This window comes from Kryptolebias marmoratus, linkage group LG10, assembly GCF_001649575.2.
Source record: "Kryptolebias marmoratus isolate JLee-2015 linkage group LG10, ASM164957v2, whole genome shotgun sequence".
In the NCBI taxonomy this organism is placed as follows: domain Eukaryota; kingdom Metazoa; phylum Chordata; class Actinopteri; order Cyprinodontiformes; family Rivulidae; genus Kryptolebias; species Kryptolebias marmoratus.
This window is the reverse complement of record NC_051439.1, coordinates 2,698,262-2,713,671: the sequence shown is the minus strand read 5'-3', so window position 1 is coordinate 2,713,671 and position 15,410 is coordinate 2,698,262. Positions and strand designations below refer to the sequence as shown.

The 15,410-nt window shown below is 38.6% G+C and overlaps 1 protein-coding gene across 2 annotated transcripts in view; it reads right to left on the bottom strand.

Annotated features, from left to right (window-relative positions):
• Nucleotides 1–1,310: 1,310 nt before the first annotated feature.
• The window catches only part of slc7a14a (solute carrier family 7 member 14a), a 31,878-nt gene continuing 17,778 nt past the window's right edge, over nucleotides 1,311–15,410 (bottom strand). Inside the window, exons 2-10 of one of the 2 annotated variants that reach the window (XM_017438422.3) lie at nucleotides 13,321–13,840; nucleotides 12,791–13,027; nucleotides 10,465–10,682; nucleotides 10,218–10,364; nucleotides 5,922–6,130; nucleotides 5,691–5,838; nucleotides 4,103–4,598; nucleotides 3,790–4,026; nucleotides 1,311–2,778 (exon numbers count right to left, since the gene is read on the bottom strand). In XM_017438422.3, coding sequence (XP_017293911.1) covers nucleotides 2,480–2,778; nucleotides 3,790–4,026; nucleotides 4,103–4,598; nucleotides 5,691–5,838; nucleotides 5,922–6,130; nucleotides 10,218–10,364; nucleotides 10,465–10,682; nucleotides 12,791–13,027; nucleotides 13,321–13,627 — 2,298 coding nt within the window. In that variant the 5' untranslated portion in view covers nucleotides 13,628–13,840 and the 3' untranslated portion in view covers nucleotides 1,311–2,479. The remainder of the gene's footprint in view (nucleotides 2,779–3,789; nucleotides 4,027–4,102; nucleotides 4,599–5,690; nucleotides 5,839–5,921; nucleotides 6,131–10,217; nucleotides 10,365–10,464; nucleotides 10,683–12,790; nucleotides 13,028–13,320; nucleotides 13,841–15,410) is intronic. The other variant, XM_017438423.3, reaches the window with a different exon arrangement.

The window sequence follows — 15,410 nt, the reverse complement described above, 5'->3', positions numbered from 1 at the left end:
AAGCTCACTAACTTCTAAACTTGTAAAACTTCAAACATCTCCAGAAAAGAATGCTAATTTTAATCAAAGCAAGTCATATTCTGAACTGGACAGATATTTAGAGATTGTCAATATAGAAATGTGAGGCTAGCAATTGTACAAAATTATACAAATGTTTCTAATTGAACTGTGGGAATGACACTGAAATATATGATTTAAAAACATCTGAATTGCAAATCTGAGCATGCAGTTTATTAAATTGAGGAAACATTGTAAATCTGTGCATACAGTTTAGTAAACTGAGGAAACCGACTAGAAATCTATGCATAAGGCCTACTAAACTAAGGGAACAAATCACAAATATGTACATATACAGTGGTTTCCTAAACTGAAAGAACAGATTTTTATGATCCTTAATTTTATTTTTACTGATAAGCCCTTGAGGACTCCATACTTTTCAGATACAAAGGTCAACTTTTGGGATGCTAGGCTGTTCTGTAATAAATATCACATAAATATGAAAGATCATACTCCAAATTAAAGTATTTGACTATATCACACAGAAGGATCTGTTACTTTTAAAGTAAGGATGATTGTGGAAGGAGGAGAGGTAGGGTGGGGGGCTCAGCGTGGCATTTTAGATTTAGTGCATTAGACAGATAAGGCTTCCCTGGAAGGGACTAATGCAGCAACAGGGGGCACAAGGAAAAGGTACAAGAGCAACAATCAGGGCAGACAGCAGCACCAGAAGCAATTGGAAAATAATTCCCCCCAACCTCAAAATAATAACATAATATTTGCTATTTGGTATATGCAAAAATCTTGTATGGTAATATAACTTCATATGTTGCACAATGTACTTTCTCCAAATAGTAAATATCTTGCCTTACATTCATATCTGGAATTAAAACCACATCTACAATACCTTACACAGTCAACACACTGAGTGATTAAAACCCCTACAGGGTGCTGCAACAACAGAAGAAAATAAGGAACTTTGGCACTAACTACATGCATAAATCCAAAGAAAAATAGGTTAAAAAAGTGGTGACAAATCAGGTGAGCAATGGCTGAAAGTTGTATCTAGTTGTATCATTCCAAAGTTAGACTGCAAGCCAATCTCTGGTATTACTCACAGTAACTCATTGACAGTATAGTTTGATTGATACCTAGAGGAGAGTAAAGTAATAAAAAGTAAAAGTCTGAAGAAAGAGTTGAGCTAGAAAAGACAACAACCAGCAGAAACTTGCAGAAAGAAAACAGGAGCAGAAGAAATAAGAGACAGCAAAAAGAAGTGAGTTGACATCAGAACAAAAGACATTGCCCATAACAAAATTCTATTGTTTTTTTAATGAACTGAAAATGAAATTTCTTAACTTTAAGAGGGGGAAAACTCATGAAAAACACAGAGAAAAGATTCAGACAATATGATGTTCATTTTAGTGAACCATGCAGGTTGCTTGTAGGATTCAACATGTTTTTAGTCTTTTCTTCTATCCTTTTTAAGTACATGGATAAGATAAACTGTTGTACTGTAAGTTGATTTGTTGTAGGTGAATCAATTTTGAGAATCATGCTAGGATGGAGTAGGAGTAACACAATAAAAAGCAAGTACCTACAAATAAAAGTTCTGAAGAGCCTACTTTATATACAAACATGGGCAGAAGAATGGATGTAAGGGTGAACTTTTAGTGCACACAGAGCTGACTCCACACATACGCAGGCAAAATGAAAGTAAAAAACAGACAGAACCACAAACTGACACACAGTAGATGAAGGCACTATGCAAGCAAAGTCCAAAACTAGTTGTCACAGAAAACATTAACACCCTTTTCCAAATCCTTTCTTTAATCCCTTGGGCTAGATGTTTTGATTAAAATCTTTCTTTTAGGAACATTTTTAAAAGAATGTTTTAAGGAGTTCTTGATTTTTGACAAAAATGATAGCAGAGAAAGTGAGACCTTGCTATAGGAAGTCATTTGGATTTTGCATGCTTTCAACTCACTTTCCTGTCTGTCTGCTGAACCAGGAAGAGAGGTGCTGATTCATATGCCTCGTCATTACCCTTTTCTCTCCTGCGTCCCATAACTCTTAACTAAACACAGTTAAAGTTGTCAAGTACAGAATGTCACTTCTTCACAGTGCAATGATACAAAGTATGTCTTATCTCTTGCTTTGTCAGCACCATTCTAGCTGACCTTTCGTTGTGTGGGAAGTTGAGTCAAGTGACTGAATAATAAGCAAATGTGTTGAGACACTCCTGACCTTGATGCTCACACTTGTGTGGGAGCAGTGTGTCAAGCTTAGAGAGTGTGGTAAAAAACAAACTGTTCCTCTGAACAGAAACAATCTAGCCCAAGGGTCTGATACATAAACAAATACACACACGTGCAGGCATGCAAACACACACACAATCAATTGTGCACTCATACACAGTTCTCCTCCCTTCCCCCGGAAGCAGAGAAGACAGTACATTCAAGGTAACACAAAGGCAGTCCCTTCAGAAATCCATTGGGTCCTCCTCTGCAAGACCACTATCAGCAATGGTTCTGCCTCCATCTTTCGATGAAATCCCATCACTTTCAGGTTTGGCCTTAGGAGGGGAGGTCAGTTCAGACCCCCCATCTGGTGCACCCCAAGTTTCAGTGGTAGGCGGGTAGAAGTCATCATCAAAGCCGCAGAATCCTTCATCCACACCTTGATCGTAGCGTTGGTAGGTGGAGGCATGAACCTCATTTTCTCTGGCTGTGATCTCCAGCGTGCTGTTCCACATGCCATAGCCAAAATAGATAAGAACACCTGAGGAGTGACACAAAAACACTCAATCAGTGTACAAACATAAAACACATGTGGTACAGTATGAGTGTGTGTGGATGTGATTCTTGTAGTAATGTTGTGTTGAACTGGCATTCCTTAAAATAAAGCTATCACCTGCTGCCTTTCATGCCAGTATGTCAAACTAAGCTCATTTTATATTTTAAAATGAGTTATACCAGTTTTGGGCAAACCTTGAAAATAGCCATTATGCACAATCTCAGGCAATCTTGTGTAATCCATTAGTACTTAAAGCATGGGTGTCTGGTCATGTTATGAATTGGGGGAGCACAGATGGCAGTGCATGTTAGTGTTAATATAGTGTAATATTGTGTTGCACTTTTATGTCGGAGACCCAAGTTCAAAACCCAGTTAGGACAGGTTTTCTTTTTGCTTTTAAACCCACCATGAGAAAATGCAAATATGAAACCGAAGCAGACATTTACAAAACTTTAACTTTTAGGCTATTTTTTTTTCTCCAATTTTTGTCTTAAGTTTCATACACCTGCATATATGAGCCCCACCTCCAGCTTGGGTGGATGCCAATGTCAGAACAGGATACAATAACTATTTCCTACTTTTTATGAAACTTGTGGATATTTTGAAGTAACTAGTACAATATCACTCAAAGTTTTTACTCTATTCTGTCCGAATTGTAAACAAAAAAAGGTGTGCGTGTGTTTTTTGTTTGTCTGTTTCATTATAACCATAGCTATAACTCTGTTCCTTCTCATTGTAGGATAATCTTAGTTTAAAACTCTGGCAAGAAAGGTAGTGGGTGACATGCATTCCTTCAAGAAATGCTAAACTTTAAATTTCATAGGAAATTAAACAAATCTTTCCATATTTCAAGATAATCTAAGCAAGGTTCTTGCTTTATATCCACACATAGACAGTTCTTATCTAACGAAGTCAGAATAAATGGGATCCTTTGCTAAAAATTGGACTGAAATTAAGTTTTCCTAGCAAACAAATCAAAGCAATGTGGATACCTACCCACGAGGCACCAGACTGAAAATCTTATCCAAGTGATGGCAGACAGTTTGAGCATGAGGTAGATATTGACCAACATGGCTGAAGCAGGTACAAATGGCACACAGGGAGCCATGTAGGGCAGCCGCTTGGGGTTCTCTGGTTGCTGAAGGATGATGACAATCAGTAGGGCAATGACGATGATGAGGAAGATCAATAGCAGCAAAGCCCACCACCGACCCTCTTCAATGCAGCTCGCTCCTGAAAGAAAAGGAAACTGAAAGCATGCTCCTAATACACTGTAAACTGGAGTTGGAATTTGCTCCCTTGTTCTCACCAAAAATGGTAAATGAGCAGAAAACAAAGAAGAAGATGAAGAGCAGCAACACACACACAGTGACAGTTTTCCCTGTGGCTTGAGTTGGTCGATCCATTTTTCCAGGGAGGCCAAGTCGAATCCTCAGTGTATAGTAGCGTGGTCCAATCAGTTTCTTCAGCCGCCGGGACATCCCTCCCTCTGACTCCTCTGCTTCAATGCCTGTGGTCATATCCACTGTACCATAGTTAGGGTGGCTGGCAGTGTATGCATTTTTATCTGGTTTGCCAATCAGCATCTCATTATCACCAAGCGATGGCAGGTTTTTGGCTCCGCAGGTGTTTGTGGTTGGACCTCCATACTCATCAGCCTCACTAGTTGGTGAGCAGGCATCTTTCTCACACTCAGCCAAAATTCCTTCTTTTTTCTTCTTGCTCTGTTCCTCAGAGAGAAAGTTCACAAAGCCATGGATGTCACCTTCAGGTTGGTAACGTAGGAGTAGTACACAGAGGCTCACCTGAGGGTGATAAGACAAAGTTGTTTGCTTCATTTAAAAACAACTGACCCCTAAAAAAGGGAGAAAATTTTTTTGTCTTGTTTAGTTGCTTTACCTTCTTAAATAATGAATAATTTCAATTTGTTCCAACATAATTATCAGGACTTATTGTTCATACAATTAAGGCTGTCTAACTTTTCTATAAATCATGTACCAAAGGCCCTGTTTGTCATGTTGGGTGGAGAAAGAGGCGAATCCAGAGTGCAGACTCGTTGCAAGAACAAAAAGAAAACTGATTTATTTAAAATAAAAGAACAAAACCAAGGGCTGACGTGGCAGCAAAACTAAACATAACAGAATTCAGGACTGAAACATGAGCAAACATGAGTGACAAGATGAGCGGAGCAACCAGACAGCACGTTGGAGTGACAATGAACCAGCAGTGAGTGAAAGAGATGACTGGGTTTTAAAACAGAGGGAAATTAGGTGAAGTGGGCACAGGTAAGTGATATCAACTAGGATCAGGTGAAGATGGGCGTGGCAGGAAAACAAGAAACTGACTGAGGAGAAGTGAATGATGACAGGAAACAAAGACACGAGGAACAAGAACTGAACTAAGACAAAGCTATCAAAGATAACTGAATAAAATAAACAGTAAACTCAAACCGAAACATAAAGACTATAAAAGCAATAACCTGAATACAAAAACACAAAGTAAACACAAACTCTGACACTGTTCAGACCTGGCACTATACTGTAAATCCATCTTGGGTGATTTGATTGCAAGTGGACAGCTCTGACTGAGAGTGTTCACAACTGGCAGTTAAATGCATATGCTAAAATGTTTTTGCAATCAGATGTGAATTACCTATTCTACATGCAGATACACACACAGCCACATTACACAGTGGGCTGTAAGCTTTACTGTGACCATAATATTAGCGCTGTATTTAATTGTAAAATGTCCTGTAATTGACAAAGAATATTATAGCTTACAGTGACCACAGTGGGCCCAATCAGCTCTAAAAACAATCAGAGCAACATTTAATTTTTTGTGAAAGGTTCTATGTAAATAAACTTTTCTTATTTATAAAGGCAGGAATCATCACTTACTAGAGTATAAGCCAGCAAAGTCCCTATAGACATCATCTCTATGAGGTCTCTGAGGCTGACCAGAAGGGACAGGAGGGCAGCCAGAAAGCCTGACACCACACAGGCGACAGCAGGAGTCTCTGTGTATGAGGACACATGGGCCAGGAACCTATATACACAAGGATGAGTAAACTGAGACTCTGATACATGCAGTATTTCATTTATAAAAAGCAAACAGCACAGAGGACCTACTTAAAGAGCAGGCCATCCCCTGCCATGGCATAGATGACCCTCGGCATGGGGAACAGGGACCCCAGCAGGGACACAGTCAGTCCAGCTATAGATCCAACAGCAACAATGTATTTAGCAAACATGCAGCCATGCATGGCAAACATTTCCATCAATGGGGCGTCGGCATCAATTTCAGTGTACGGAACCATGAGTGTTAGGATCACAGAGACCTGAATGACAGACACAAAAATACTGTTGGTTATTATTTTCAATACTTGTGTTTTTAACTATATCTGAAACATATGTAAACATTGTGGAATAAACAAGCAGGCACAGGCCAAATCAAACTACTGTCTTCCACAGAAAAATGAAACCAACACATCATCTTGACCTTTAAAAAAAGGTCACCAAATGGAATTTGTTTTGCATTCATATTGCTGTTTCCTTGACTTTACCAAAATACATTTGGTATTCACATCAAACATGTTGTTCAGTACTCTGCACATCATAAACAAAATGCACATTAGTCATGTTTGTGTCTGTGTGTGTGTATTATTATTTCTTTAACTGCTTCACTTGAAGGGTGAAACCATACAGGGCCATCTGTCAAAATCTTGTATTGCAAAATAACTGGATTTGCATGAACACTGTATTAAATAAATTGTTTAAAAATCTGTTTTAAAAGTATAATTGGACTTTAAACAATGAAACAAATGATTAACTAAGCTGGATGTAGTCTGTGTAGGTAAACACATATGGCAGAATTGACAAGCATAGAATCTTAGACAAGATGTTTCGGTTTAAGTATACCAGTGAATCTGCCGCTAAACCTGAAATAAAAGAGAAACCTTGAGTAAGACAGGGGTGTCCAATCCTGGTCCTGGAGAGGCACTAGCTTGCATGTTTTAGTTGTTTCTCTGCTTTGACACACCTGATATGAATAAATGAGTGATTAACAGGTTTCTGTAGAACTCGAAGACCTAAAGAGCAGGGAAACAACTAAAACATACAGGGAAGTGACCCTTGAGGACTAGGATTGGACACCACTGGAGTAAGGCAACTGTCAAGAATAATAAATATCAGTGATCAAGCAGGGTGTTGGAGAATCACAAGGACAGAGCTCAACATTCAAACACTCAGCTTTTGCAAACCTTCTGCTAGACCAGTAAGATTATGGCTTCAACCTTACATCTCTTTTCATCTCCATAATTTACTCAACAAATCTGAATGTAAATACATACCAATACATAAAATTGTTGGAGTTCTTCATCCTAAAGGACTTTTCAGATGTTGACATATTTACAGTCATTTCGGCTGCTCGGTAAACAAAAATATCTGATAGTTGGCAGCTGGTCACAACTTCTGCTGACAATTTTTAAATTAAGGACTACGATAAAATGCCCATTGATATTAGAAAACTATTAAAAAAAAAAAAATTCTTGCTTTATAAAAATTCTTTTGACCAGTCTTCATGACCTTGCAATAGGTACCTTAAAACAAACTTTAAAAAAACAAACTTAAAAACTAATATTGAATACCATCTGGCACTTAAATGCCTTCACCAACCAGTAAAGATGAAGTTGACATTCACCTGTGCTTCTGTGTCTGGTTATGTTTACTTGTTTTTGTCTTGTTTTGTTTGTATTTTTGAACCAGAAGATTATTTTGTTACACTTAGGATGACACTTGACCTTTTAGGTCTAACATGTAAAAACTTCTTCGTTCGTATGAAACATTTCTATTTAGATTTTTTTTTTTTTGTTGTTATGGCCTTAAATGTGTTCACCTATTCCACTTGTCATATTCTAATTCTAATGATGATTTCATCTCATACATTGGACCTATAAAGGCAGTATCTCACTGGGTTGCAACTGAGACTATAAATGGGGTTGTCCAAAATGTCTCGAAACATCTTTATGAGTTCTCAGTTTTCTGTCATAGTAATTGCAGAGTTGTCACAGTTATCTCAAACCAGTCTCAATTTAGTTCCTGTCATTCCAAAGCATTAGAGCTATATTTTCTTGTGAATTGCCACCTGTTTATTTTTCTATAGTCACTATATGGAAATGTGTATTTGTAACTTGACATTGTTTCCACTCACCACCTATCACTGTTCCTGAAACAGATCATGCTAACATAGTCTCAGCGCTTCACACAAATCAGGACTCGCCTCCTCGCTTCTTTGGATAAGTGGAACAATGATAAGAATAGTGGCATTTTATCATGGTTGAGCAATAACAGGTCACCACACTAATTAACGGCCTATAACAGGTGCATGAATACACGTATGCCACACACTTAGTGCAGCTGTACTGAAGCATATGCTGCTTTCTGATAAAGCAAAACATACCCTGGTTGTGTTTTTAGGCACACATTAAGTTTAGGAGCCTAATGCCTGATTTGAACAGTACTATGATTTAAAATTTCTTCTGACTTGAGATCTGGAGCTATTCAGAAAACATCCAGGACTACAGCCACAAATGTCCAGGTAAAAACGCTGAGTAATTAATTAAAAAACTGGTCCCAATCTGCCTATCTTCATTTAAAAGTATACTCCAGTAGACAAAATCATGAACCTGTCAAGGTGGGTACATTGTGGGTAGAGGTGAGAAATGAAATTATGTGGACGGCCTAGAATACAGTTTTGCAAGCTGTGCACATGATAATAGACTGATTTTCAAATACTGGTCACACAAAATATAGCGGCACAGTTCAACAGTCGCAGCCAACTAACATACTGGCTTAAGGCTGCTGTTATCATGTTTATATCGACCTGGGAAGTATGAAGTGTTTATTCAAAAAACCCGTAAAGCAAAATACCAGAAAAGGGAAGGGATGTCATCAAATTCTAAGTTTCAAAGTGAATTTTGTTGTTTAAACTGCCAAATCAGATCAAATTTCAAGTGAACAGTGTATCAGTCAGTGATAATAGTAAAAGAAGAGGGGGTTTGTTTTGCTGTCATTTATTCAAGAGAACTGCCAAATCAATGTCACTAGGAAACACATGTGACATATAATGCATATGATATGAAATGAAGTACAACAGCTAAAGGATCCTCATGGGAGCAGGAGAATGCTGTCAGGTTAAAAAAAGAGATGAAAGTTAGAAAAGACTAAGAAATTTGCGGAGATGTGTGATGAAGAGGGATTGATGTAACTAGGGGTGAAGGTTTGAAGTTGATGCAATCTCTGCCTGGGGTGGTGCTGAAATTTCCTGAATTTTGACTGGTTGCTGATACACAGCACTCACAGCAACAACCACTCAGAGCACACAAGGCACTCTGAAGGTTGTGTGAGCTGAATGCATGAAAAAGATCATAGATAAATAACACCTCCACAGTTGGAGGGCAGGTGAGGGACATTTACTTACATTTTAGGCAACATTAAAGTTTGTCTTTGTGATTTAGTACAAAATAAATGTTGAGCATAATGTAGCACTGAGTATGTGTTGTGTATCATTCCCAGCTACTACCAAACCAAATTTTAGGTCAACATCTGTTGAACTGACTAAGTTATAGACATTTTTGTGTTTGCTATGTTTGAGTATCTGTGTCAGCCAACGTAAACTGGGTTGACTTCAAATGTTAATGAGTTGTAGATGTACATTCTGATGACTTTCTGAGTGTCATTAAAATTTACCCAGTGGTTCATGAAAAATTTAGCCAACAGACAAACAGGGTGGGACCCCCACAGTTATTGTTAAAATTTTAAGCAAAGATTTTGTGCAATTTGTAACACTGAATATGTGTTGTGAATCACTCCTAGCCACTACCACACTTACCTGTAGCTAAGTAATTATAAAACTGACTGAGTTACAACTATTTTTGTGTTGTCTAAGGTTGATTATCAGCAGTGGCGTGAACTTGGTTGACTCCAAAAGTTGTAAATGCATATTCTATGATTCCTTTCTGAAATATTCATTAAAATTTGTCCAGTAGTTCATGGGACAATTTGCTAACATAGGCATGATATTACTTAACATAATCAATTTGTAGTGTGAACACATGGCCATAACATGTACTAAAAAAACCATTTATTTTTACTCTATCCATAAACATTGCACTTCTTTTAAAATATACAATTTAAGATAAAGAATTGTTCAAATGACCACAGAAGAATATAAACTGGAAATTCAGAGAAAGCTGTATTTCTAAAATTTCTCAAAGATGATTCAAACTATTAGTGAGAGATGTGTGTTGATAAGGCATGACAATTTCAGTAATAATTGAATTCCTTAAACGCTCCGGAAATGAGAAGAAGTCAGAAATTAATGTTTATGTTTATGAGCATAAAAGGTCTGCGAGTGATGAAACTCACAGAGACATAGGCAGTGAGGCAGGTGATGAGTGAGGCAGTGATGGCATAGGGAATGGAGGTGTTGGGACTCTTGGCCTCCTCTCCTGTTGTGGCGATGATATCAAATCCGATGAAGGCATAGAAACAGGTGGCTGCACCCTGCATTACCTGCAACATGCAAAAGGCAAGAAAAATGATGGCTTGAATATAGAATACAACCTTTAAATCTGTTGAACGCTCAGGGTTTAATTTGTGTGTGCAGACATACCCCCGACCACCCAAACGGCAAGAATCTCCCCTCGTCCCAGTTCTCTCCATTGACAAAGAACAGTCCAGCGATCATCATGAACACCCACACAATGAGGTTGATGATATTCAGTGCATTGTTGAAGCCCACAGAGTTCTTCACTCCCAAAGCTACAATCACTGTCACCAACAATGCTATTAACAGCGCCAGCAGGTCTGGGTAGGCCTGTTCTCCTTTACCTAAAAAAACACACACACAGTCAAATCACAAAGAAATCTATTTCATTCTGTCAGCATGATGGCAGGCAGTATGAAACTGATGGAAATGTTAAAAAAGCACAAATACAACAGAGTAACAACAAAACTTAAAACTCTTTCTCAAAAATGTCAAACTGGTCAGATAGAACGCTACATTAGCTAATGCTAAATTTTTACACTTTTGCATGACACTGTTAAGTTTGTTGCTATTTTCTCACCCAAATAATGCCTGTGTTACTATGCAATTTTTTATGTACTGAGCATAGACTGTGTTTATGTTGATGGTGCTGGTGTTTTCTCATGTATTTTTTCAAAATCCCATTAATCTATATTGTTTTCTTCCTTGCAGTTTTTGTGAATTTTGTCTATGATGTGTAACGTACCACTACTAAATGTCATAGTGAAGTAATTCGGATTGAGCCACACATATTAGTGTATCATTTCAGAGGTGTGTGACAATACACAAAACAGAAACATATAACAGGATAGTAATAGGCACCCTTAATAGTTAAACATTTAACTTTACAATGATTAAAAGATCTCTGTCTATGTATGTTTGGAAAAAAGTGAAACAAATCTATTTTCAGCTAATTTCCATCCTTCTCTGAAGTGTGGAGGAAAATTTCAACTAGAAATGGAAACATCAACTTTCCAGTAGCTGCTTGCCATGTGGCTATCACATTGTTTGGGACTGGATCAGCAGGAGGCGTGCAGAGGGTGGGGTGCTTGGCTCTGGTTTGCTGATTCAGGATCTACTAACCCAGATCAAAAGACAAAAGAAAGAACTGGACAAATCAGTTCCACAAAGACAGATATACTGCTGGCACACACAGCAGCTACGTCAGTGCATCAGACAGGCAGTCATCCTTCACTTGGCTCTGACCTGAAAAACTGTGTTGCAGAATTCAAGATGGCACTGCTGCTGTTGTTTTTCAGTATGTCATGACTTCCAACATAAGCAGTGGTACCAAAAAAACATTTAATATGGTTTGGTTGATTTCCCAGATGGCCTTCACATTTCACCATCAATATTTTTCTTAGGAGTTTAAAGATTCAAGAAAACCAGACCCATGCTTTAAAAAGAAAAAAAAAACATTTCCTGTATGGAGTGTTCCAATCTGCTTAGTTGACTACTTGCTATGTGATGCTTCTTATGCCTTGCTTGTACACAAATACTGAAGAACAGCAAGAACAGTTTATTAAATCAGCTTTTGAAAGTCACTGACTATTCCACTCTGGAGAATTTGCTTTTTTCAGCAAGAGTCTGATGTTGACCTTCTTGATAAAAGTGAGAGAGATAAAAGAGATAAAAAATGAGATGTGATCTTTCAAGAGGTCATCTGAGAGAATGTCTGTTTATGCTTTTTAGCTAACGGACCTTTCCTGACCTTTCCCAAACATTCACACTATTTAATCTATTCCAACTGAAGTGCCTTCAGATATTTACAGTAAAGGTACTGACCTCTGACCCCAGCATTCTACTTTAAATCTCCATTTAATCAGCAATAAAAAAAGGACAAGCATTCCTTGAAGAAACACCCTCTCCCTTTTATGTCAGAATTTTAGACTAAGATCATTGCAGGTTGAGAAATGACAGACTTGTAGCCATTTGGGTAAAACCTTGAAAATAATGTTATCCACAGTCTCATGCAATATTGCAAGAAGTCACACCCAGAGTATGTACTCCCAGAGTACTCGCAGCTACTACTACACTAAATGTTAGTGCAATATCTGTAAAAGTGATGAAGTTAAAGCAATTTTTGTGTTGGCTAAGGTCATCTGTGGTGGCCATCTTGAATTGGGTTGGCTTTAAAAGTTAATCAACTGCAGATTTAAATTCAATGTTAAATTTCTGTAAAGTTCATTAAAATCCCTGCAGTGGTTCATGAGATATTTTGTTAACAGACAAAACGGGGATGACTCCAACAGATTTTTGCTAAGGTTTTAAGTAAATATCTTGTTGAATGAGTTGCACTTAGAGTGTGTAATTAATCATGATTAATCATAATCATCTACCTGTGTCTTTTGGCGGTGGGTGATAATAAAAGCCAAACCAAGTCTTTATGAGTGACACTGCTGTAGGCTCTTACCCAAGCCATTGAGTGTTCCAATGCGTGAACTCATGAAGTTGCTGATGCTGTGATTGGCCAAAGAGTCTGCCATGCTGCTAAGAGCCGATGCCCCAGCTGCTGTGCCAATCAGATACTCCAGAATCAGGTTCCAGCCAATGAAGAAAGCTACGCACTCACCCACCGTCACATAACTGTATGTGTAGGCTGAGCCTGTGGTTTTAGGCACGCGCACTCCAAACTCTGCATAACACACTCCTTTAGGACAGACATGGAGACAAACACATCCATTAAGTCTTGTTACATAATTGAAAGGTAGGTTAAAGGAACTGAATGGAGATATACAAAGATATATCCCCTGAGGGCATTTTAAATGATAGCTCTGCCTGAGTGATGTTCATGCCCTTGTAATAACGGCCTGCTTACTGAAAGGTTCTTCATAAATCATTATGGTTTAACGCTTGTATCCTTTAAATTTCAACTACTGAGAGATACTAAAAGACTGCTTTAAACCTGAGTCACTGTATTTGTGCATATAATGCAGCACTCACCCGACAGTATGGATGCCACAGCAGCGATAATGAAAGACACAATGACCCCAGGTCCAGCCATCTCCTTGGCAACCAGCCCAGAGACCACATACATCCCCGTCCCAACACAGCTGCCCACACCCAGTGACACCAGGTCCACCGTGGATAAGACCCTGGCCAGTCTGGTCCCATGTGAACTGGTGCCTGACATGGCTGAATCTAACATAGACTCCACAGGTTTGGTCCTCAGGACACGGGATGTGAAGGTGTTCCATGTTGAGCCCCACTGTATCCTGCGAGGGTCCAGTTTCCCTAGTAGACCGCTCATGATGAGACTTTGTGGGTGAAGTGAGGAAATTCACAAGGAAGACTGTAAGATAATTGTTCTGTGAGTTGCTGCTGCTTTGATGACAGTTCAGTTATCTCCAACACTGGAAACAGAGTTATTCCTTATCCATAAGTAGATTTTGTCTGTGACTTCTTGTATAGGTTAGTAGAATGCCATGTTAGCTTTCACCCACATGGTGAGAAAGAAAAGGATCTGAAAGACAAGAATAGGAAGAATTATTTTTATATTTTACAATATATTTCTTTCTAATACTTGTCTGAAAACAGAGCTTTTTGTCAACACATGCCAAAAAAAAAGGCCTAGCATTCCTTGAAGAAATGCATATCATCTGCCACAGGTCTGATTACGTTACTGCATGGGCTCAGAAATATTTCCACAAATCATTGGCTGTAAGCGCAGTTCATTGTATCATCCACAAATGCAGATTAAAGGTCTATCATGCAAAGAAGAAGCCAAATATGAACACAATCCAGAAAAAACTGCCCTCTTCTCTGTGTCAAAGCTAATTTAAAATGGACTAAGGCAAAGTGGAAAAACTGTTCTGTGGTCAGACAAATCCAAATTTGAATTTGTTTCTGGAAACCACAGACACCTTGTTCTTTGTACTAAAGAAAAGAGGGACCATTCAGCCTGTTATCAGTGCACAATTCAAATGCCTGCCTCTCTGATGGTATTGGGGTGTATTACACATTGGAAAGGTACCATCAATGCAAAAAAGTATATACAGGTTACTGAACAACATATGCTCCCATTTAAATGTATATATAAAAAAGCTCAAAAGGTGATTTAATTTGAGAGCTGAAGTGAGTATCCAGTGGGGTGGGTACTCCGCTCAGTATTCATGAGAACATGCACTGAAAAATATACTATTTTATTTTGCTTTAAACAGGATTCAAATAGTGCACAGCAGAATATTGGTTGTCCAGAAAGCTCAGTGCAAACTCCACACAGGTTGGAGGTAAACTAGACATGATATGTTTATAATCTGTATTCTGTGTATTACCACCGCCAAGGAGGTTATGTTTTCGGTAGTGCCTTTTTGTCTGTCTTTCTGTCTGTCTGTCTGTGCACAAGATTTCTCAAAACGTTATGAACAGATTTAAATGAAATCTTCAGGAAACGTCAAACATAATACAAGGAATAAGTAATTAAATTTTGGTGGTGATCCTGTCAAAAATCAAGGTCGCAGGTGATCCTGTGTTATAACTCTGCAACTGTGTAATGTAGGAATGTCAAACTGCACAGCTCATGGGTCATCAAGGATGATGCCTTTTGATTTCAAGGTCACAGGGTTAAAGGTCAAGTTCACAGGTGACTCCTTTGTTAAAACCTTGTCTATGCTCCAGCAGGTAATCCTTTTGTTTGTTCTTTTTTTTATGTCAGTACTGTCTGGATAGCTCAATGGGTAAGTCACCAGACTTTCACCCAGGAGACCCGGGTTAAAATCCAGGCAAAGATACAACAGTGAAATTGAGCTATCCAGTCTGGGCCCCTAGGCAAGACCCTTTGAGTTACTGGATACCTCATACCATGAGAGAGATAAATATGAATCACATGCCGGCTCAGACGTCGCCCGGCCAAACAAGGTCTGCGTCAGGTGCTGGGGAACCAGAGCACCCTGATGAAAAATGGGCTACTGGAACAAGACGGAGGAAATGGATGAGAGATGAAAACATGGATCTGTTGGAATGCTACTACTCAAGTAACCCTAGTCAGAGAGGTTACATGCAAAGAATGCTGGAACAATGGTTACTTCGACATC